The sequence below is a fragment of the Orycteropus afer genome, unplaced genomic scaffold, assembly GCF_000298275.1.
Source record: "Orycteropus afer afer isolate SDZICR_OR568_19922 unplaced genomic scaffold, OryAfe1.0 scaffold00392, whole genome shotgun sequence".
NCBI lineage: Eukaryota > Metazoa > Chordata > Mammalia > Tubulidentata > Orycteropodidae > Orycteropus > Orycteropus afer.
Window position 1 is genome coordinate 1602133 of NW_006921979.1, and position 25364 is coordinate 1627496.

The following is a 25364-nucleotide window of genomic DNA, read 5'->3' on the forward strand; positions in this document are numbered from 1 at the left end:
GATGGCTTGAACAAACAGGAATTTATTCTCTTACAGTTTGGGAGGCTAGAAGTCCAAGTTTGAACTAGTGCCAGGCTCTAAGGGCTGTGTGAAAGCCCCTCAACCTTGGGCTTTAGCTCTGCCTCTTGCTCCTGGCCCACTGAAGCTAGAGGCTTTTCTTCACTCAGCTACTGGCTGCTGAGGCTAACAAGCCCAAGGTTGACAAATAAAATGGTACAGTCCCGATGTTACCAAACCACACGACAGACCATTAATTCAAGTCCATTGTAAGTCCCAAAGTTGGCAGAGCATGGCAGGCCGCTGAACAGCTACACAGCTATATGCAGGGTCCAAGCATGCCATAAGCTAGAGACCATTCCAAAAGCTGTTTCTGACATATGGGAAGCAGACCACATAACCAAAGCCAGCTACTCAGCTGCTCACAGTAGATTCCACCATGGAGCTGATTATCAGTCTCATCACTGGGAATACTACATCCAGCTGCCCAGCCACTCAACCAGGCTAGCCAAGTAGACAGACAAACTTCACCACCACAACTGCAAACAGGGAAAATACTGCATAGTTACAGACCTCTAAATGGTGAGGAAGTCAAGAGAGGTGCAAGATAGAATGGACTGTTCTAAACTCAGGGAGAAAGTTATAAATCACAGGGTAACCTCAAACAAACATGATAAACCTTCACATCACAATAAAAAAGAGGAAAAGCTAAAATATTTAGCAAATACAAAAACAATAGCAACAAAGGAAATGATAACATGATTCATAAACATAATGAGCTCAGCAGAGAAAATTATATGAAACAAAGAAACCAGGAACACCATGGAAAAACACATAACAAAATGACAGCAACCAATTCATACTTGTTGATAATTACTCTGAATGTTAATGGATTAAATGTGGCACTCAAGAGATGGACAGTTGCAGACTGGATAAGAAAACATAACGCATCAATATGCTGTCCACAAGAGACACACCTTAGAGACAAAGATAAAAATAGGCTAAAAATCAAAGGTTGAAAAAAGATCTGTCAAGCAAATGGCAACCAAAAAAGAGCAGGAGTGGCAATATTAATTTCTAGTCAAACTGACTTTAAGACAAAAACCACCATATGAGACAAGGAAGGACATTATATAATGATTAAAGGATCAATTGAACAAGAAGATATAAACATAATAAATATCTATAGACCCAATGAAAGAGCCCCAAAATACATAAATCAGACTTTAAAAGAGTTGAAAAGGCAAATAGATGACTCCACAGTCATGGTGGGAGGCTTTAACACACCACTTTCAATGAAAGATAGAACAACTGGAAAGATAAAATAACAAAGCAGCTTGGGCTATAACCAGGCTCTTGCCCTCTTGGCCAGTCCCTTCCATTATGTTGTTGTTGTTATTTGCTGTCCAGCTGGACCCAACTCATAGTGACCCCTCCATGGGCTTCTGAGGCATTATCACTATGGAAGTAGATTGCCCAACCTTCCATCCGAGGAGTGGCTGGTGGGTTTGAACAGCCAGCCTTCTGGTTAGCAGTCAAGTGCCTGAGGCACTATGCTACCAGAGCTCCTCCTTCCATTATAGCAGGAGGCTTTTCCTCCCCTAACAGAGGCAAATCAGATGCATGACAATCTCAGAGACTCAGAGGCATCAGAGCAAGTGGTAAAACTGAACAGTGAATGCAACAAAGATGGACAGATTTTAATAGTTTCCTTAAACAAAGCAATCTCATCATCCACAAAAATAGTCTCTGGCTCCTTATTGGATACCAACATAGTCATAACTTTTCTATCAAGTAATAACAACCACATTGTATCAGTGTTTTGAAACACGGTTTCACTATTAAACTAGAAAAATGCCTCTGTCTTAAACCACAAGAGGTCAGGATTGATGAGCTAATGTGCTTTTTAAGTAAATTATTTACATCAGATGACACAAATGTTCTTTATAAAACCAAGTGTCATTGGGGGTGTGCACATTCCAAATTCATAATAATGAAGTTATGCCACAATTTGTAGGGTATTTAACAGTTTACAAATCTCCTTCACTGGCAGTGTTACATTATTTGGAGCCCACTTTCAGTCAGTGCTTGGCAAATAACCATTAGAGCTAGGCTGAATAGCAGTGCTGTCATACGGAGTATATTTCATGTTCAGTTGTACTCCCATGTTGGTGCTTATGGAGGATAAATTTTGGAAATGAACAGAGGAACACGCTAAAGGATCAATACAGAAGACAAAATACAATAGAAGGCTGACTCCTCTCCATGAGGAAAATCTTAGTGGAGAAAGAAATTTCCAGAATACTAAGTAGGAGAGGATCCAAAAGAAAGTTTGTGGGCATAACAAGGAGGGAGAAATAATAAGCTTAGTAAACTTTAAGAAGATGTTGGTGAAAGAGAAAGATGGCATTCTGTAACATCGCCTACCACAGGGAAGCAACTGACCTCATGAAAGACTATTGGTCAGAACCCTGTGAGTTCACTGATAACCTTTGTGTACTTCTGTTTAGGAAGGGGGGTGAGATGGGGGAGTAGGAGTGGGATGGGGTAAGGGCATCCGTTTTAGGGATGTGAGGTGAAGAAAGTTCCAGTTCTTTTTGTACTCAGCCCTGTATCCCTGTGCTTCTGATTTGTGCCCCCGTCATTCTTCTTCATCTCCTTTTTGGCAAATGGACAGTTTTTGTGTGAAGCATACAGTAAATCAGAAATTATGCAGCAGGCCTGGCATGCAAACCTTCAACAGATACATATACATTCCACTCTGGCTTGACACGGTAGCATCAGTACTGTGCCAGTTTGTAAGGAGTCTCTTCCCTTAGGCCATTCTGAATGGAGAAAGATAACTTCAACTCTGACAGTGCAGAAGGGCAATCCACACTTTGCCCACAGAGACACTGGGTAAATAAATGAGACGAGTTAAATAATCTTGAACTGTACTCAATCCATCATCATTGCAAGCAGTGTGTTTATCTAGTGCAGTGATTCTCAAAATGTGGTTCCTGGACCAGCAACATCAGCATCACTTGGGAACTTGTTAGAAACTCAAGACCCACTAAATCAGAACCTCTGGGAATAACATTTGATGTTTTAACTAGGACTTGGAACAGTTTCATCACCTGGGGATCTTGTTAAAATGTAGATTCTAATTTAGTATATCTGGGGTGGGAAGGCCAAATCTCAGCAGGGGTCAAACCAGAACGAATGGGTTCAAAGCCTTGGTCTTAAACACACCCTCCAAGTGAGTCCACTGTGCGTTTGAGAAGCACCACTCTGTTGCCACGTTTAGTTTGATCATCTGTGATAAAGGACACTCTTCAGACAGGTTGAGGAGCTTCCTAGTGCCAGGTCATTTGGCAGAGTTGGGTGTTGAAGCAAATGCTGCTAGGCCACCACCTTGCTTCTGGAAAAACTGCCAAAGATGAATATCCAGATGTCCTCTGGGTCTGTGATACTGTGTGGCAAGTGGTCAACAAACTTGGCTTTTCTCTAAATAGGAGATGATTAGCTGAGTAATAGCCTGTTTTCCTTATTTTTTTTTTTAGCCAGATTCTCAGGTCATTCAACACATAAAACTGGAGGTCCTCTGGCTATTTGAACCACCATGTCAAAGCAACATGCCACATGCCTCCTCGTGGATGGACTCAAGGGTACCAAACTTCTCACATACTACAGGTAAGCCTGCAGAGAGAATGCTTAACCACTACTTCTACCTGGTCCCTAGAAAAACGCAGATGGGGGCTTGCATTTTCTCAACCCGCAGGTTTTGCCAGTCGCTATGCTTTGTGTTAATAAGGAATTAATAAAATAGTACAAACCTAGGTGCACCTGTTTTATGTATTCAATTAATGAGGCTTTGTTATCATTCCAGAAGAATGGAAGCTTCTCCTCACGAGGGTATTTACAGCATGACAACTCCAACGTGATTTCAAAACACTGGGCCCAGATGTAGTTGTAATCCTGCATTCCACCTAAATACAAGCATATTTAATTACCATTAAGGTCTGGGTTGGAACAGAGCCAAGTATCCTGTACCTTAGGGAGGAGTGAACTGGGCAAGGGAAGTATATGTAAACAGGAAAAGATGGATCTGACATATTAGCATATAAACTCAGGACTTGACATTTTATTACCCCACGTGACCAAACAACCTTAATTACTCCCATATGGGTAACTGAACCAGAGCTGATTGAAGTTCAACTGTGCATCAAAATTATGAGGGGTGCAGGGGGCCCCTGTTTTATACTAGAAAAAGCATTCTTCAAATTGTATCCCTTCCCTAAGTCACATTTTAAACATCTATAGAATAGAGTAAATTTTTTAAAAAAAATATTCATATAGCCCATTTATAAATACATTTATTATGTAAACCTAAGTACACTCATTTTAGGGAGATGAGAGTGCTCACTATTGCTAGGTACTATTTGAAGTGCTTTGAATCAACTCTTTTAATCCTTACAGCAATTATTATCCCTGATTTACAGATGAGGATCCTTATTCGTAGATGTTAAGTAATATGCCCAAGAGTCTAGCTAAGAAATGACTGCTACCCAGGCCATCTTGGTCTCCACCCATTAAAACAAAATAAAACAACCCAGTAGTTGTTGAGTCAACTCTGGCTTATGGCGACCATGCGTGTGTCAGAGGAGAACTTCATCTCAGAGTGTTTTCAGTGGTTGATTTTCTACAAGTAGACTGCCAGATCTTTCTTCTGAGGTGCCTGTGGGTGGATGTGAACCTCCAACCTTTTGATTAGCAGCTGAGCACTTTCTGTACTACCCAGGGACTCCTTCTCCGTTCATGCATCAAGTTATTACACCAAATTGCACTCAGGGATAAAAGAGTCACTGCTTTGGCAACTCCTAGGAGGTAAAAGACACAAGTCCCCGTGGCTTTTGGGGGTTGCCACTGCTCACACTCACTTCCCTTTTCTTATTTCTCCAAAAACAAACCAAACTCACCGCCATCAAGTGGATTCCAACTCATAGTGACCCTATAGGATTTCCAAGGCTGTAGATCCTTATGGAAGCAGATGGCTCCATCTTTCTTCCGTGGAGCAGCTGGTGGGAGTAAACCACCAACCTTTTGGTTGGCAGCCGAATGCCTTAACTGCGGCCCCACCAGAGCTCCTTATCTCTAGAGGCTGATTTTCAAAGAGTTGTAAACATACTTCCCATTTCCAAGATAGGAATTTTTTGTAAAATTTTTTTTCGACGGCATGTTGTGTACCATCAATGGCATCTTAAATTTGATCAAATACAGTAATTTTGAAGAAAGTAGTTTTGCCAGATTTTAAATTGTTATACTTGATTTTAGGCCAAGAAAATATATGTTCTCAATTCCATCAGAGTATTTGGGAAACATTGAGGTAGAAAAAAAAAATTCATGCTAAGAAATGGGTGAAATATTATTTAAATGTCAAGTAATATATATGTAGGTCCAGATTCCAGCCAGGAAGAATTTCTCTGCCCTTCCTTTACTTACTTTATAGACTTTGTACTTCTTTCTGATCTAATTTTTCACCAAGAGCTAGAAGGGGGAAAGAAAGGGAGAAGCAAAATAGAACAAAAAAAAAAAAAAGTTTTTAGCTAGCTGGCTATAGGTCAGGTGGAAAGAATTTAAATGGCCAAACAGGTGTAGGTATGCATTATGTGGAGCAGGCAGAATGGGTGCAGTTAAGGAGAAGGCCACCAGGCTGGCCAACAAAACATTAGGCTGAGCAGAAGGCTTGGTTCTAAGCTCTTAAGGCTGCTGGCTCTGTTTGCCTCTTGTCTAGAAGGATACACAGCTCACACATTGGCACATACGGGAGCAATTCCTGACAGCAACTGTAGGTTCCTAGCTAACTTCCCACACATCTGGATTTGTCTTGAAAGTTACAGATGGAGATAATGACCATGAAGGACAGCTCTGCTACTGGGCAAGGGGTGGCCCTTTCCTACGTGTTAAGAGTGAAGATCACGGACTGGGCAGGAGGCCCAGGGTGGGGGGGGAGGGCTGGATCCCGTACAATAGAGAGAAGTTTGGGAGGTGCTGCCTGTCAATCACTGTTAGCTGAAATCAAGTCGGATCCTCACTCCTAGCATCCCCATTCCCAGTGGAAGCAAACACTCCCAGTCCTGCACCATCTCTACGCAGTTGTGGATGAGACTGCTGGATGAGACAGACCACTATGATCCATACCGTTTTCCTTGGCTGGTTTTCTGAAGTAGATCACCAGCCTTTTTTTCTAGTTCACCTTAGTCTGGAAGCTCCATTGAAACTTGTCCTTCATGGGTGACCCTGCTGAAATTTGAAATACCAGTGGCATAGCTTCTAGTATCATTTGTTGTTGTTGTTATGTGCCAATGAGTCGGACACGACTCATAGCAACACCTCCTTAGGTTTCCAAGGTGGAATCACTGTGGAAGTATATTGCCCAACCTTCCTTCTGAGGAGTGGCTAGTTAGCAGTCAAGTGCCTTAGGCACTATGCTACCAGTATCATAGCAACATACAAACCTTCACTGACAGGTTGTGGCTATGCATGAGTACGTTGGCTGGGAATTGAACCTGGGTTTCCCACATGGAAGGCAAGAATTCTACCACTGAACCACCATTACCCTCATCCTATCACTTGTAGTCTATGCTTATTTACATTGCCTGCAAAGCTGGCACACAGCCACCCAGACCCAAAAGTGCCAGTTTGTGCAAGACTGCTCAGTAGTTTTATGCAGCCAAAGTGATAACCTGGCATGGTGCCTTTGGAAGTGTTCTGCATGCAAAACAGTAGCTAGTGTTAGTAGGATCAGGCTAACTAGTGCAGTAAGGGGTGCTTTCCAAGAAGGCAACAGAAATCGGGTGCCAGGCCAATGTGTCTGTTCTTGTCCTTCCACTCAAGGTCCCCCCTATTGCCTTTCAGTTCCTAAACAAGGAGGACTTCTCTCATGCCCCTGGGCTTCTGTTTTATGTTATTCCATCTCCTAAGAATATCCCCCTTTCCATGGTCCCCATGTGGCACTCTCCTTGCTAACTGCCTGGCCATCCTATACCACAGGTGGAAAACAAGAGGGCCTTCTAGCTGTACCCAGCCTGAAGAGCTCTTTCATTTAGCCTGAAATTGTTGTTGTTGTTGTTATGTGCCGTCGAGTCAAACCCAACTCATAGCGACCCCTCCTTGGGTTTCCGAGGCGGTATCACTACGGAAGTAGGATTGCCCAACCTTCCTTCCGAGGAGTGGCTGGTGGGTTTGAACCGCCAGCCGTCTGGTTAGCAGGCAAGTGTCTTAGCCACTATGCTACCAGAGCTCCCTTAGCCTGAAAAGTGACTTTAAAATCATGATACTTCATCTCTGAATCCAGCTGCTTTTATAAACTGGAAGGACTGGCAGTACTGGGCCCCACTGCTGCATGACAATCATCAGGGGGCCCTGTTAGCTGGTAAATGAGTGTTAAACTTCTCCAAGGTCTTCACCACTCATGTCGGTGGCGTCACAGGGTTGGTATTACCCAGTGTGGTAGCTCATGGCATAATAACCCCCCCCCCCATGGACTTCCTCCCATACCAGACCATACAGAATCCTTACTAATGTTTACTGTCAACGTCAATCAGAGAATAATATAGGATAAATATGTAGTATGTCTTAGATTATATGAATACTAACAACAAAATTGTTTTGTAAAATCTTTCTACTTTGACTTACAACACTATTAGCTACAGCATTATTAGTAACTGAGCGGAAGCCTTTTTTGGCTTTTAATTACTATTTCATTTTAAAAAATTTATTGATACAAGTTCACAAATACTAATTACCACAATGTTGTAGTAAAACACCAGAAAATGTGACACTATCAGCAGCCATGAAAACACTGGCAACAATGGAAACAACAGCACATGCTTGTAGCATATGCAGATGAAACCTTGTGAATGAATGCAAGTATCACTGTAATTGGGTAATAATGACAGTTCTGACTGGAGCAATGTTAGAAAGTTCAAAAAACAAATTAGCATAGAGTTTCAGCCTTGTCAGTAAATTGATACATGTAAATTGGGCTTATGAAAAAGGATTTTGATATTATAACTAACTATAGGGATATTTTCATAAAAAATAATACATTTCTGCTGAAACCCTGCACAAAATTTTATAGACAGTCATTTGGGTGTCACTCTCTTTGACAGCATCACCTGGTGTGATCCACACTTGTCCTTGACTATAGTAAGCCACTACTTCCTGTGGTATTGGGTTTTATCCCCTCTATATACTACGCCATTTCTAAATCTCATTTTTATTCTAATTACTCTGCTATCAGGAGCCCTGGTTGCCCAATGTTTAAGCGCTCACTGCTAACAGAAAGGCTGGCAGTCCGAACCTATCCAGGAAGAAAGCCCTTATGATCTGCTGCTGTAAAGACTGCAGCAGAGGGAACCCTACGAGGCAGTTCTACTCTGTCACTTGGGATCATTGTGCATCAAAATCAACTCAACAGCACTTAACAATAACAACAACAATGCTATCACAATTATTTATCAACATATTTATCCCCTCTATTAAACCTGAGGGTATGATCTGTGTCCTTTTCTCTCTTCCAGCACAGTTTCTGGCTCATAAGAGGTTGTAGTTGTTGTTGTTATCTGCCGTGGAATCAGATCTGACTCGTAGCAAGCCCTCCTTGGGTTTCTGAGGTGTAAGAAGATTGCCCAACCTTCCTTCTGAGGAGTGGCTGGTAGGTTTGAACTGCCAGCCTTCTGGTTAGCAGTCAAGGTAGATTCTGAATAAGTGTTTGAATAAATGAAAGAGGCCCTGGGCAGTGAGGAACATGACTGAGCATCTCCCAAACTATCAGTCTCCTGTCCACTTCTCTTGTGATATCAGCTGATGGAGACATGATGGAAGAGTCGGCACTGTGCCTAAAGATCTTTTGACAACTGTTGATGTCAACATAAACCAGCTGGCCCCTTTGGATGATGGCAATAAAGAGAATGGTAGAAATGAGCAGAAACTCACCTAAAAGTGGATACCAAGAGTATCCATTTGTAACTCCATTGGGAAATTTCATGTTATTTTTACATTGATCTCCTTTCTTCATGTTGGGATTTCTTGAAGCATATGTATGTGCGAGATATTGAAAAACATCATCATCAGGGGTTAAGCTACGGGAATGTAATGTCCCAGTTGCTGGATTGGAAAGAGAAACCAAGACCTTTTAATTGACTTTAGCAGAAACATGCACCATCTTACTAGCAAACACCACAATCACATCACAGGTAAATAATTTTCCTATAGAAAATCTTCTACCCACTTCTCTGAATGCTCCCTCTACTCTTCTTTCTTCTTCTTCTTCTTTTAATTGTGATTTGGGTGAAAATTTACAAAGCAGATTTTGTTTTACACTCAACAGTTCATATACATATTGTTTCATGGCACCGATTACAATTCCAACAATAAACAGCTCTCCTCCCATCTCCCTGTGACTACTTGTTCCCTCTGTCCTTCTTACCTATGCATTCCTGTCTGTTTTGCTTTCTCCCTATGCAAATGCTATCTGAGATCTCCCACGCTGACTGTTCTAAGGGGTGTATTCCCTGGGGTAGGTGTTCAGCGGTAGGTGTTCAGCTCACTCGTTTCTGTTGTTTAGCTGAGAGCTAATCCATGGAAAGAAGTCCAATTCCAGGCCTGAAGGACAACCTGGGGACACAGCTTGGGGGTTTTACCAGTTTTCATCTGCCCTATCTATGGTACATACCTTCTCTGACAGTTTTTTTTTTCAAATAATGACTTTTTATTTTAGAGCAATTTAGGTTTCCAGAAAATTGAGCAGAAGGTACAGAAAACTCCTATATACCTCTCTCTCTCTCTCTCTTACTCTGTTTCCCCTATTATTAGTATTTTACATTAGTGAGGTACATTTTTTACAACTGATGAACCAATATTGATACATTATTATTCACTAAAATCCATAGTTTACATTGGGTTCACTCTTTGTGTGTTGTATGGCTCTATGAATTTTGACAAATACATAATGTTATGTCGCCACCATTACAGTATCATGGGAGCTCTGGTGGCATAGTGCCTAAGGCATTTGACTGCTAACCAGAAGGCTTGCAGTTCAAAAGCAACAAGCAACTCCTCGGAAGGAAGGTTGGGCAATCTACTTCTGTAAAGATATCACCTCAGAAATCCAAGGAGGGGTCGCTATGAGTGGGATCCGACTCAATGGCAGCACGTTTATTTATTACAGTATCATACAGGACAGTTTCACTGCCCTAAATATCCCCTAAACTTTGCCTATTCATCCTTCCTCTCCTGTGCTTGCCCCAACTCCTGGGAACCATCGATCTTTTTACTGTCTCTATCGTTTGGCCTTTTCCAGAATGTCATATGGTTAGTTCCATGAAGTATATAGCCTTTGTAGACTGGCTTCTTTTACTTAGCAGTCTGCTTTTAAGATTCCTCCACCCACAGTTTTTTTTTAAGAGGAGTCAGTAATTTTTGTTCACTTGATTAGCAAAGAAAGGTAAGTCTTTTTATTCTTTCAGCCGTGTTGCCTCTTATGAGGTCATCCAAATCCTGATTTTAACATTTCACTGATGAATGTCAGCTCAGCCACACTGCCCATCTATTGTTTATAAATTCTAGGGAGTATGTCTCACAGTGGGGGAAGTGAGGCTCCTATCCCTGTCAGAGAAGCTGAGTTGGGGGGAGTAGAGTTTATTCCCTTTCAGAGGGAGAAGTTTGTGGCTCCACTGTGGACCTGAAAGCCGGAGCCAGGCCACATGTTCTGCTTACCTGGGACACCATTATCGAATGGGTAACTGGCCACCAGGGCACCACCGTGGAGGTTTGCAGAGAGGACAAATGTCTCTGTTTTCAGCCACTTCATGATTGCCTCAGTTTCCGGCTGCCTTGATACATTATTGAATTCAAAAGCATCAGGGAAATTCCTATTCAGGTCATATTCATTATAATTTTCCCTTTAAAAGAAAGAATTTTTTTTTAGGGTTTATTGATGGTACGTGAGAGAATTAATTTGTATAATGTGGAGACTTTTGGTTTGGACCCTAGAAGTTTCTCCAAATGGGAATACAGGTGTGGTGGGCAGCTACACTGGGGGCCTCCTGGCATTCACATTCTGTGTAGTCCTTCCCACACTGACTGGGTTGGCCATGACTTGCTTTGACCACTGGGACATTAGCTGATATGAAGCAAGCAAAAGTTTGTACGTACTTGGATTTAGAGGCTTTTCTTGGGACACTCCCTTTTGGAACCCTGACATCTCAGTGTCACATGGTGACATGGAGAGTTCACATGGAGAGCTCAAATGAAGAAAGCAGCTAACTGACACATCTGAGACACAAGACCTATGGCCCTAGGCTAGCTGTCCTAGCCAGATCCCAGCTGAGGCCCCAGACATGGTGGAATAGGTATTAGTCATCCCTAAAGCACCCAGGGGAGCTCTGGTAGTGTAGTGCCTAAGGCACTTGACTGCTAACCAGAAGGCTGGTGGTTCAAACCCACCAGCCACTCCTCAGAAGGAAGATGGGGCAATCTACTTCCGTAGTGATACTGCCTCAGAAACCCAAGTAGGGGTTGCTATGAGTCGGGTCTGACTCGATGGCACATAACAACAACAACAACAAAGTACCCAGCCCAAATTCCTGACTTATGGAATTGAGAGCCAATGGAAAAATCACTAAATTTTGGAGTGGTTTGTTACTCAGTCATCAATGGCTGAAACAACAGGAAGGTGGTGGCTTTATACAGATGTGTACCTGAAAAGTAGAGTACCATATTTACATATGCTAGAAAAAGGAAAAATTAAAGGAACCAATTGGTGAGATTTTATCTACTTATTTTTGGTATGGCAGACAAAATTTTAAATTGCACAAATATAAATGTATACTAGAAATTTGAGAAACTCCAATCTTCCCAAGTTAGCTTGACACAAAATGAACTCTGTTTAAATCAGAAATACTACAAGATCCATTCTTCTTTGTGGTTAGTTCTTGGAATACTGGCTTACTAAATCAATTGATTTATTAACTAAATTAGGTATTGAGGATTTAACAATGATGAACACATGGGGGGGGGGATTCCAGTCCTCAGGGAGCTTATAGTTGAGAGAGACAATAAGCAAACAAACAATAATAGACATTAAAAGTTTGGCTATTAAGATAAAGTACCAGGTGATATGATAGTATAACAGAAAAACCAACTGCCATTGAAGGAGCTCTGGTAGCATAGTGCCTAAGGCACGTGATTGTTAACCAGAAGGCTGGTGGTTCAAACCCACCAGCCAATCCTTGGAAGGAAAATGGGCAATCTACTTCCGTAGTAATACTTGGCCTCGGAAACCCAAGGAGGGGTCACTATGAGTCAGATCCATGAGTAGTTTAGTGACTACTGCCATTGAATCAGGTCTGACTCATAATGATCCTATGGACAGAGCAGAATTGTCTCTTCAGGTTTCTAAGACTGTAAATCTTTCCAGAAGCAGGCTGTTTCATCTTTCTTTGACAGACAGCTGGTGGGTGGGAGAGTGTAATATATAATAGGTCAGGGAAGGAGTCTTAGAGGAAATGCTATTTAAGTAGGGGGAGGGAGGTAAGGAGTGGGAAAAAATGGCATATGCAAAACTCCTGAGGTGAGGAAAAGCCTGGTGGTTCAAGGAAATGAGATAGGCCCAGAGTGGCAGAAGCAGGGGGAATGATGGGGTATAGTGAATGGTGTTGGAGCAGTGAGGCTGCACAGGACTAAAGCAGCCAGTTCAGAACTTTACATTTGACCCTAAAAGCAACAGGCAGTCCTGAAGAATTCATGCCACCACAGGCTGTGAGACATTTCACTGCTAGCTGACTCCTCTTGCCTGGGATGGCAAATACCACCTGATGGGGCCTTCTGGGTTTTGTTGGTCTGTTTATTTAAATAAAGACAGCCTAACCCATCCTTACCTTCCTTTAGTGTAATAACAGTCAGGCTTTTTGACAGCTTCGAACCCATCTGGGTTCATTGAAGGCATGATGTGTATCCGGGTACTATTGATTAGATGTGTGATTTCAGTGTCTTTTCCATCATTGGTTACAAGATGCTCAATCAAATGGAGCAGCAACTCCCGCCCAACAGTCTGTGTGTATAAAAGAGAAAAGGGGATATTATTGGTCAGAGGCAATATGAAAAACAGTTCCCAAAGCACAGATACCCCCAAAGTAGTCTCCACATGCAGTGGTTATGTTTGTGTGTCAACTTGGCTGGGCCTGGTTGAGTGGCTGGGCAGCTGGTGGTAGTTATTTCTCATGATGAGACTGGCAATCAACTCCATGGTGGGATCTACCACAAGCAGCTGAGTAGCTGCCTTTGGGTATGTGGTCTGCTTCCTGTATATAAGCAGCACCTTTGGGAATGGTCTCTAGCCTATGGCATGCTTGGACCCTGCATGAAGCTATGTCGTTGTTCAGCAGCCTGCTATGCTCTGCCGACCTTGGGACTTACAATGGAATTAAGTTAATGGCCTGCCGTGTGGTTTCGTAACATTGGGACTGTGCCTTTCTACTTGTCAACCTTGGGCTTCTCAGCCTCAGCAGCCAGCAGCTGTCTGAGCAAAGAAAGGCCTCTAGCTCCAGTGGGCCGGGAGCAGGAGGCGGAGCTGGACCCCAAGGTTGAGGGGCTTTCACTCAGCCCCTAGAGCCTGGCACTTTGAACTTGGACTTAAAGCCTCCGAATTGTAAGAATAAACTCCTATTTGTTAAGGCCATCCCATTTGTGGTATGTTTCCTGTCAGAGTGGCACTAGGTAACCAGAACACCACACGTGATATTTTAGATCAAAATGAGTTTGTGAGATCACTGCTTCTCAAGCATACTGGGTACCCTGGCAAGTGGCAATCAATCATGACGTGTGCTAAAAATTCTTTGTTAGTAAAAGCTAAAGTACTTATTTGTAAATAATTTACTCTTTTAAACATGAGTTGGAATGTAAACATTAAACCAAAAATGTTCCCTGAACTACTCTTAAAGCCAAACATAACTAGTAAAAAATGTCTGCCTTGACAATTATGATCTTTTAAGAACTATCTCTACAGGATCAAATTGACAACAGCAACTTGAAAGATTATAAAGGAACCTTAGGGGGCAGTGAATTTATATTAATGGAGAAGGAATAACTCAGAAGAGGAAGATGAGAATGGTCATACAACTTGAAGAATGTAGTCATTGTCACTAAATGGTGTATGTTGAAAATTTTGAATTGATGTATGTTTTGTTGTGTATATTCTGATCAACAACAAAATAAATAAATGAGTCAGAGTAGAATAAAAGTTATCCCTATTATAATATTTCTCATTGGCTTGCCTTCCAAAATACTTTCTGGAGTTGGTGGAAAAGAGGTGGAGTTACAGAGAAGGCACAGAAATTGTGTGTCTCCACAGGAACACATGATGCATACATGCAAGCCATCATGTGTGTCTTGGTGGATAATAAATTGAGAACCATTGCATATGATACAGGTAGATTTCGCTAAAGAAAAATGCAGGTTTGTAATATGCATACTTTAAATAGGTTTCTGATTCCTATACTTCATTAATCCTATACTCCACTAATCGAAAACTAGTATTTCTAATTTCCATAGTCTCATCATGAAACTTTACTCATTTGCACATCACTTTCACATTGCTGTTGCCATCTGCATATTATCTAAATTATTGTTCACTTTATGGTTTTCTTTAAATTGGCTCACTTTCTACTTATATTAAAAATGAAACTTTGTATCATTGTCATTTTGCTAGATATATGTACATGTATATTGTGATATATAATGTGTATTGTAATACACATTAAAATAAAAATATTGCTATTAAAATAAAAAAAAAATTGTCACATCCACCTAAAATTACTTTCTGTAACTCTAATGATTGGGAAACTGAAGGCCTGTGAGAGATTGTTCAATAATCTCTAAGGGAGAGATTCATGATTTCTCTTCTTAGTTTTTTTTTTTCCTTTCAAGGTAATTCACATTCCAGCCATAATGCAGGAAGATTTTATTAGACTATGTCAATTTTCTCTATAATTCTAGGTTCAAGGAACCTGCTTCTGAGTGAGGTGTGTGTACCTCTTACATAAGACTAGATGCTTTTGAGGGACTAGTAAATGGAAGTTGGGCAGCAGTGATGCCACAAGGTACTAATGCAGACTAGGGCCAGGTAAAGATTTAAAGGATCCTCAAAGGAACTTCCAATTACAACCCTATTGCTGGAATTCATCACCGCGACAAAGGACAGGCAATCTGCACTTTATCGCCATCACTGGCCAGTAAAGAAACCACATTTTATGAATCTGTTATAGTAATAAACAGAATAATTGATACTGGGATTAAGAACATTTGGGATATATGAATTATCTATTCATAGGTAACCATGAAACTTAGAGTAGAAATATATTCTAATCTGATTTCAATTTTTCCTTCTCATTTCTATATTCCTCTTTCAATTACCTTGATTTTTGTTTTTACAGTCAAAGGTGTCACTTGAAAAAGTCCCCACAAACTAATCCATATTATGCAGTATTTTGCAGACTCTACATTATTCTTCAGTGCTGCATAGCATTCCAGGTTGTGTATGTACTATAGTTTGGTCATCCACTCTTCCACTGATGGGCACGTAGGTTGTTTCCATCTTTTTGCTATTGCAAATAGTGCTGCAATGAACATGAGTGTGCATGTATCTGTTCCTATCCTGGCTCTCACCTCTCTAGGATATATATGTAGTAATGGGATTGCTGGGTCAAATGGTATCTCCAATTCCAACTTCCTAAGGAATCGCCATATTGCTTTCCACAGTGGTTGTGTCACTTCACAGTCACACAAGCAGAGTATGAGAGTCCCAATCTCTCCACATCCCCACCAGCATTTGTTATTTTCTGTTAAATGTGCATCTCTCTCTTAAATGTCTTAACTTTTCATTCTGAAGCATGCAAAAACTCAAGACATGAGTTGGAAATGAACTTCATCCAGCCAAAAGCAAATGAAAAGAAGAAGAGTACAGAACCCAAGCTGAAGAGGCTGGGGTTGAGTTGGAATTTAGTTGGATACAGAAGTAGACCAACAGCTGTGGTAGTATAGCTGTACAGGTGCAGGAATGTAAATGCTAAAATTCATAATGAGCAAAATGAGGGAAGGGAGATGAAAGGAGAGGAGAGAAAAATGTTTATAATGCTGAGTTCTTCATTTTTCACAGCAAGAAATCATAAGACAATATCCAAAGTTAAAATATGTATTTATTTAATGACTATAATGTAAAGGGAGCTCTGGTAGTGTAGTGACTAAGGCACTTGACTCCTAACCAGAAGGCTGGCAGTTCAAACCCACCAGCCACTCCTCAGAAGGAAGGTTGGGCAATCTACTTCCATAGTGATACTGCCTCGGAAACCCAAGGGGGGTCGCTATGAGTTGGGTCCGACTCAACGGCAATAACAACAACAACAACAACATAATTTAAAAGTTTTTCTTCAGAAGGATCTTCTGATAATTTTTTGATGTTGAGAAAATATCAAGTTCATCAATTCTTTGAATTTACTTCAGTTTTATTCTTTTATTAAAATAAAATACAATTTCATACTTCTTATTTAAAGGTAACAATATGACACACATTTATTTCATATTATTTTAATTTCTCTTGTGAAATTTACTACATAAATATGATCTCTAGAATGATATCTGGCAAATATTAATGATGGTTATTTCTAACTATAATTTTTATTTCTAGCATCACTTTTTTAATTAAAGAAGACATACCATTTTGTCACAAACAATAAAATCATGATTCTCTCCAGGAAATGAGTATATAACCATGGTATTTTCTGTTTGGCTCAATTTTCCAAAACAAATCCCAAGCTTTTAACTGCAGAGGGTAAATAAAAATGTTGGAAATATGATAAAGAACTAAGAGCCAGATAATTTAAAAATTGCTGAGGTAAATAGACCATAATTCCAAAGGAAGTTGAACAATCCTCTTGTTTGTTGAGTTATGTTTTGCTGCCTCTGTACAGCATATTTATGCCAAATAATATTCAAATTAATTCTTCCCAACCTTAATATAAATCTCTCAAACACTCATGTTTTATGTATAAACTCTCTTCGTATAAATTAAGACTTTGATTATGAAACCTTGGAGAATCGAGATTTTAAAAAAGAATGTGGTCAAAACAGTCTCCATTAGCTTAACCAGCCTTTCATTTAGCATCTTCTAACTCACTTCCTTTCTATGAAATATTGTGAGTGAAGACTTACTGAAAAAAATTCCTAATTAAGAGAGTGAAAGTTGATGAACTTTAAAGGCTTCTGGAGACTTTTACTGATAATTCATCCAGTAGTTAAAATGGCAACATCCCAGAAAGCAGAAAGTAAGTTCCTCACCAGTTTTAATTCAATTCAATCAAGTTGGAATATGCCAGCTAGATAAAAACAAGTGTTGGAGTCCTTCAAAGAATGTTTATAAAGAGTGGAGAATTTTTAAAGAAACCTGCAACACAGGTTGTGTGTGTGTGTGTGTGTGTGTGTGAGAGAGAGAGAGAGAGAGTGGGACAGAGGGAGAGAGAGAGAGAGAAAGAGAATACAAATAGTTGAGCTATGTGGACAATGGAATTTGTTTTTGAAATGTTACACTGCAATACAACTTCTGGGAGAAAATAAATCTGGCAGTCATGGGGCTCCACAATGGTGTGTTACAGATTAAATTTATTTGACTCCCTCATTAAGTCCTTCTTCTTCAAATATAGTGAAACCTGTGAGAGCTGGAACTTGAGGGGACTCCCTTGTTTTTCCTGGTCTCAAAAGTTTTCCACCTTTAGTGTAGGGTGTATCTTGAGACAATCTCTTTTGAGATATAAGGCAGATTAAACAAGCAAGTGAGTGAGCAGAGATGGAGTAAGATAGATGCCAGACACATAGCGATCTCCAAGTAACTAGGAAGTGGAAGCTGAAGAGATTAGGACCTTCCTCCAGAGTTGACAGAGAAAGCCAGCGTAGTTGGCACCCTGATCTGGACGTCTAGCCGCCTAAACGATGAGAAAATAAAGTTCTGTTTGTTAAACCACCCATTTCTGTTATAGCAGCACTAGATAACTAAGGCATCAGCTTTAATAGACTCACTTTAACAGAAGAGAAAATTGGTATGTCAATTAATCTCAAGTATCCAAAAATTGGGTAAATGCCACGGAAATGCAGGAAAGACAGTAACCAAGTTCAAATACTTCACTATATATAACCATAAAGAGCAAAGCTCTTGTTCTGAGAGGAGAGCATATTTTGTGCCAAAACAAAAGCAAGAAGATGCACATGAGAATCATAAAGTGGCCTAAAGTAATACACAAAGTGTATACTTGGTGATAATAGGAGCAGCGGTAGTGCTAACAGTGTCTGTTCTCAAGCTTTGGCTATCACTCCCCTGGGGGGAAAAAGGTTTTCCACCTATGGCAGGGTGCAGTCTTAACACTTTTGTTCATTTTAGTGGAAGAAATTTGGCTTTTTCTTCTCTGACAGGTTTCTACCTTACATAGGTTCCAGCTTTCACAGGTTTTACTATATCAGCCTGGATTGTCCACTATTAAGCACCCTGGCCTCCCAAAAGGAGTTCTGGTGACACAGTGATTAAAGCACTTCGCTGCTAAACAAAAGATCAGTGGTTTGAATCCACCAGCTGCCCTGTGGGATAAAGATGAGGCAGTCTCCTATAAAAGATTTATAGCCTTGGAAACGCTATAGGGCAGGTCTGGTCTGTCCTACAGGGTCCCTGTGAGTCGGAATTGACTCAGTGGAGATGGAGTGGTTTTGGTCTCCCAAGTCTGGGTTTGATGACCTGCCTATGTGGTACCATAACACCCTGCACCTGTGCTGTCCTAATACTGGTCACACTACATTATAATTGCCTGCCTGACCTTGACTGACCAGCTCCCACCTCACCCTCCACACCTTGAGGGCGGGGACCTTAACCATGGCCCTGTGCATTCAGTATATCCCTGGCGTCTTGCCTGGCTCCTGGTATGCCACGTACTCAATGAACCATATCATGTACTCAGAAGAACTACAATTTCTGTTGTTTAATAAATTACTGCTTAGTGAGGGGAGATGTACAAATGCTCAAGTTACTTTATCACAAAAAAGATTTCAATGAGCTATTGAACACATTTTATGGGGTGGGGACGGGGCCAGCAATTCTGCTCATCCCAGAGACTCAGGGTATCTGGCCATCCTCCCCAGCCTTCCCAAAATGGGAGATGGTGATAAAAATAATTATTTGAGAAATTTAATCCATGTTTAAAACAAATTAGGTACTTCATCTGGAGCAACGATTGTTGTTGTGTGCCATCAAGTCATTTTCAACCCACAGTGAACCCTTGTGACAGAGTAGACTGCTCCATAGGTGCAGTGGTTAAGTGGTTGGTTGCTAAGCAAAAGGCTGGCAGTTAGAACTCACCAGTGGCTCCACGGGAGAAAAGACCTGGTGATCTGCTCCTGTAAAGATCATAGCCTCGGAAATCCTATGGGGCAGTTCTGTCATATAGTGTTGCTATGAATCTGAGTCAACTCGATACAACCACAATCTTTATGGGAGTAAATTGCCAGGTTTATCTCCCATTGAGCCACTGGGTGGATGTGAATTGTCAACCTTTTGATTAGTAGCTGAATGCTTAATCATTTGTGCCACTAGGGCTCCTTTGAATGAAAATCAGCTCTAAATAAAAAAGAAATAATTATCCAAATTATCCGAAGATCCCCTCCCAAGCAACCTGAGTATTTGTGGAGTATGGGGATGGTGGTGGTGTTGTTATGTGCCATGGAGTAGGACCTGACTCATAGCAACCCCTCCTTGGGTTTCTGAGGCGGTATCACTGCAGAAGTAGATTGCCCAACCCCATTCAGTGTGTACTGGCAGCATTTCTTCCAATTAAAAAAAAAACGTATTAAACTTCAGATGTGTCAAGCATTGCCTCTTAGGAGTTTGCATTAATTAAATATAGAAAGCTTTTACAATTCAACATGCCAATGTGTATGCAAACCAGGGCCTGATGAACCAGAAAAACACCTGCTTATCTTATTACAATGAGAAAACCTCAGAAATGTTTGCCCATCTTTCTGAAAACAGCATGCAAATCTGGTGACAAAGCTCTTCAAGGGCTCTCAGTCCGTTAGCAACCCCGTGGGATTTCACAGAAATCAAGGAGAGGGAATCACGGAGAAGGGAGAGGAAAGGGACAGAGGTAAGGTGACTTGGGACAGCTTATGCCAGTGTTACTTTCTCTAAGAGCTTGTTACTCTTTTACAAGAGTGGGCCCAAGTCTTTTTATTAAATGGTGCTAGAAGAACTGCATATACATCTGTTAGGGGTTGAATTGTGTCCCCCCAAAAGCTATGTTGTTGAAGTCCTTACCTCCAGTACCTGTGATTGTGACATTATTTGAAAATAGGGTTTTTGCAGATGAAAATAAGTTAACATGAGGTCATACTGGAGTAGGTTGGGCCCTAGTGCAGTATGACTGGTGTTTCTATTAAGAGAAGAGACACACAGTGAAGATGGTCATGCAAGGATGGGAGCAGACTGGAGCCATGCTGTCACAAACCATGAATGCCTGGGCCACCAGAAGCTCCATGGGACAAGGAAGGATCTTCCCCTTCCGCCTTTGGAGGGAGCATGTCTGTGCCAACCCCTTGATTTTGGATTTCCAGCCTCCAGAACTGGGAGAAAAAAAAATTTCTGTTGTTTTAGAAAAGAGAGAAAAGGAGGCAGAATCCATAGTTGGTTAAGTCTTAGTGCTCAGGCTCTGGATTCATATAGCTTATGACCAAAACCAGATTCCCTTCTCTGAAAAATGAGACTCACTGCCATCTGGTTGTGGTATTAAGTGTGGGACCACACACTGGGGTGGAGTCTAGGAAAGAGAGGGAAGAGGGAACATTTTTAAAATAGTGTGGTCAATTCTGCTCACTCCTACTCAATGCAAACATGCCTTTTGCAGTCTCATTTTCCAAGGGTCTCTCTTGCATGTGCACCTCACCTTCTTGAGTGTACTTCTAGTGTTTAAAGAACTTTGTTTGTTTATTTGTTTTGTTTTGGTTTGGTTTTTCTATGTGGTCCATAATCCTAAACGTTTTTATCTGCTGTTTAGCTGATGAAACCATGATCTGTTCCGGACCTAGAGGATAATCTAATTGGTTTGGGCTTACTGAAAGAAGATAATTGCCCAACATCTGAACATGGTAGCTGAAGGAAAGTTAAGCTCTAACATGACCCCTTCCTAACTCTTTTTTTTTTTTTTTTTGGAGTATAACAACTCCACATTTACCCCTTAAATCCTGATTTTCCTCTGTGACCACAGAAAAGTTACAACCTCTCTGGGCCTCAGTTTCTTTATTTATAAAAAGGAAGATGGATTTAAGAGGCTCTTTCAGCTCTAAAATTCAGAATTCTCCAAAACTGAAAATCCATCAAGAGATCCATCTCCCCAGTTGCCCTAAGAGATTCTTCATAAGTGGTCCACAAGCTCCTAGAGGAGCCATAGACCCAGAAGTCAGAGTTCAAAGCTTACCAGAATAGCAAGGAATGCACTCAAAGAAAATTAAGAAACACTGCCCTAAAATGTTAGCTATGTTGCTTTTCAATAGGGAGTTCTGGAAAATGCTCTGGCAATTCCAAAAGATCTGAGGGAGGAACAAGGATGACTAAGGTGGTTAGACCCTCTACTCAGAGTAGAGGGTCAACAGACTAGATAGCAGGGGAATCTCTGCTCCTGGGTTAGCCCATCACTTTCCCAGCTCCTAGTGGCATCAGGAAGGCAGAATATACAAGAATTCAGAACAATCAATTCTCAGTGGCCCCACAAAGCTCCCAGACACTGGCACGAGCTAGGACACACACGGGGCTAACAGTGCTTCAGATTCCCACCACAAAACATACTAGGACTGTTTTTCCCTTGCCTGATCTCAGACCTTAAGGAGCTCTGGTGGTATAGTGGTTAAAACATTTGGCTGCTAACCAAAGGTCAGTAGTTCGAACCTGCTAGCCACTCTGCGGGAAAAAGATAGACAGTCTGCTTCTGTAAAGATTTACAGCCTTAGAAACCCTATGGGGTGGTTCCATTCTGTTCTACAGGGTCATTATAAGTTGGAATTGACTTAATGGCAATGGGTTTGCTTTTAGTTTTTTAAGCACAGATCTCAACATGTCTCAAAATATCCTAGATTTCCCTGGTTTGATGGGGATACACCAGCTACCCAGAGATCAAGGTGCCAGAAATTTGGAAAAGGACATGGAAGGAATAAGCAAATTCATGGGTGGGTGAGGGAAAGGACTTTTGTTTATCTTCAGAAGTTTTAGTTTAGAGGATTAATTTCTGAGTAGCAGGCTGCAACCTCTGAAATGCCAGGAATTCAATAAATAAAGAAGCCAATGAGTGCCCATGTGTCTTATATTAAAAACAGATTCCAAGGCCTTGATCAATAGACTAGATAGCAAAAGGGAAAGAAAGTCTGTGTTCTGTCTGTAATGAACAGCTGCTTTATTAAAAACAACCTTGGTCAGACTCCCAGCAATGTTAAGTCTTTTTTAAGGAATAGCCTATTAAGCTTAATAAAAGAAAAAAAAAAAGTCACAGGGGGATTGAACTTCTATACACCCACAAATCAGGTTGAAAGGCATACTCCTTTCCTTGAAGCAAGGGTTTGCATCTTTGATCCAGCTGCAAGAAGTACCATCTCTCAGCAGAACAGGTTGGGTAGCAAGCCTGGAAAGGGCTGGCTGATATGTGATGAGGGGTGAAGCCTAATCCTGTAGAACCTGGGTTTGGAGGAGGATGAAGCCATGCAGGAAGCTCGGGATTTGATTAGAGCATGCCACCCGCACTGTTGCAAATTCAGAAGTATTTTAACCCGTCAGCAAGTTGGGCTTACTGGAATATGCATTTACTTTGACAGTCCTTAAAGTTAAGTGTGTTTTAGAGGGCGTTACACATTTATCTATGTAAATTCTCTTTGCTGTGATGACTAGGGATTATTTTTCCCTCTCACTTGTTGCTCAGTTGTACAGAGCCCTGGTAAAAAGAAAACACTGCGGTGGTCGTCTTAAAATGCTCTAAAGAAGTAAGGCCTCAGAAGGAAGATGGGAAAATCTACTTCTGTAGTGATACTGCCTCAGAAACCCAAGGAGGGGTCACTATGAGTTGGGTCTGACTTGATGGCACATACCAACAACAACAATAACAAAGAAGTAAGGGGAGAAATATAGGTGAACATCTTTAACTGCCTGATCAGAATGGCTGGGTAGGTAAGAGTGGTAAAAAGGTATTTGGGAAAACATGCCTTAGGCAGTAGGCCACCAGAGCTCCCAAAGTTAAATCAGGAAATAAATAAATAAAAGAGTTTATCCCTGCTAAACTGGAAAAGAGGCAAGATGCTACTGTTGAATGGTGCCTATGACAGAACCTTAAGTTTGATTGTATAAATTTTAATATTGAGAACACTGAGTATTAGATTAAGAGAAAGTAACAAAAGCATCCAAAAAGCCAGATATTAGGAGTTTGGACAGCTATTGGGAACTTATCACTGTTTTGAGATCATATATGATATGGCTCCTTTGCTGGGTCATCTTGATTCTTACCAAACCAAACCAAACTCACTGCCGTAGAGTTTATTCTGACTCGTAGTGACCCCCTTTGGGTTTCTGAGGCAGTAAATCTTTATGGAAGTAGATTGCCCAGTCGTCCCCCACCACCACCTCCAGAGTATGGCTCTTACCAGGAGGTGGGAAAGTCAAAGGAGGGAGTTCAGGAACTTGGCTGACAGGTGTTCAGAAATCTTCCAGCCCCAGATATAAAAAAAGCTCAAGTTACCCTCACGGGACACTGAGCAAACAACCAAATGCCTGCAATGGTTGTTGGACCTTGGTTCCTTAAATCTTCTCAGACCTCACTGGCTCCTTTGCTACAATTTATGCTGGAGACCTTCCTATGCTTCCTCTTTAGCATTTACAGAGCTCCAGAGACCTGAGGGAAATTTCCCTGGTGACATTTAGGAAATTCAGGTCACATACATACCTCATCTCCATGCATATTTGCTACATATTTGAACTCCGGAATCCCAATTCGGTGTTGCTTTGGAAACCGTCCCACAACGAGAACCCACAGGTTTCTACCTTTACAAGGAAGATAAAGATAGAAAAATCAGTTGTCTCTTAAAATGACAAATGAGCTCCTGAGAGAATGAAACTGAGAAACAAAGGAAGCCATTTCTTCCACCTGATTAATATCTCATGGGGGCTTAAGTTCACAGGAGTAGCACCTCTGTGCTTTCAATGTTCTTAGTTTACTACCAGCCAAAATCTTTTCAATTTAATGCAAATATTTAGCTTTTTGTTGTTGTTGTTGTTATGTGCCGTGGAGTCGGACCCGACTCATAGCGACCCCTCCTTGGGTTTCCGAGGCAGTATGACTACTACAACCTGATTGCCCCATCTTCCTTCTGAGGAGTGGCCGGTGGATTTGAACTGCCAGCCTTCTGGTTAGCAGTCAAGTGCCTTAGCCACTATGCTACCAGAGCTCCCATTTAGCTTACTATTTTAGATTTTTTTTTTTTTTTTTACATTGAAGACTTATAGGCTATATCGAGCTTATTTTTCTAAAATGTTTATAGACTTTGCTACGAGATTCTAAGACATTATAGAAATGATCTTGCTAATTCATACAATTATACAAAGTTACGTGACAACTGATGGTTGCCTGAGAGGGTGTCACAACTCACAGTGCAAGAAAAAAACAATAAAAGCAACAACAATAAAACATGTAACTCAGAAGGGAGGTTGTTTTAAAGGAGGAAAACTTGAAGCTTGTATTCAAATACTAATGGGATGGATACTGCCCCTTGTTTTCACTCTGAGGTCTGTGACGGTTAGCAGGTAAACTGGGAACTACAACCGTTCCAATTATGCCCTAAGGAAAAAAAAAGTTCCAGCTCTGCCACAGCCTTTGTTGATTTGGGCAAGAAAATGCGGAGATAAAGGGCATTGAAGATTTGCTATTACAGGCATTGCTCTTGCCAGTCTAGTTCACCTTATCTCAGGTAATTCCTTGTCATGACTCACTAGGTAGATTATTACCCCAATTCACAAATTATTAACAAGTTTTACAAATGAGAAAACTGACCTTTGAAAATATTAAGTCAATTGCTTATGATCACACAGCCAATGAGAAGCTGTGATTTGTGCCTCAGCGTTAAGAATCAAATCTATTTGAGGTTCAGTTTTGGTGTTTCTTCCAGTAATGAAAATTGCCCTTCTCTCAAGAGGCTTGGCTTTCTAATCAGTAAAATGAAGAGGTCCTTTCAAACAATAACAAAGAAGTAAGGGGAGAAATATAGGT

At 41.0% G+C, this 25364-nt stretch overlaps 1 protein-coding gene across 1 annotated transcript in view; it reads right to left on the reverse strand.

The window, feature by feature from the left end:
* CPM (carboxypeptidase M) overlaps positions 1–25364 on the reverse strand; it is a 115826-nt gene that overhangs the window by 24437 nt on the left and 66025 nt on the right. Inside the window, exons 2-6 of the mRNA XM_007953402.1 lie at positions 24045–24142; positions 12921–13093; positions 10759–10943; positions 8977–9147; positions 3813–3965 (exon numbers count right to left, since the gene is read on the reverse strand). Coding sequence (XP_007951593.1) covers positions 3813–3965; positions 8977–9147; positions 10759–10943; positions 12921–13093; positions 24045–24142 — 780 coding nt within the window. The remainder of the gene's footprint in view (positions 1–3812; positions 3966–8976; positions 9148–10758; positions 10944–12920; positions 13094–24044; positions 24143–25364) is intronic.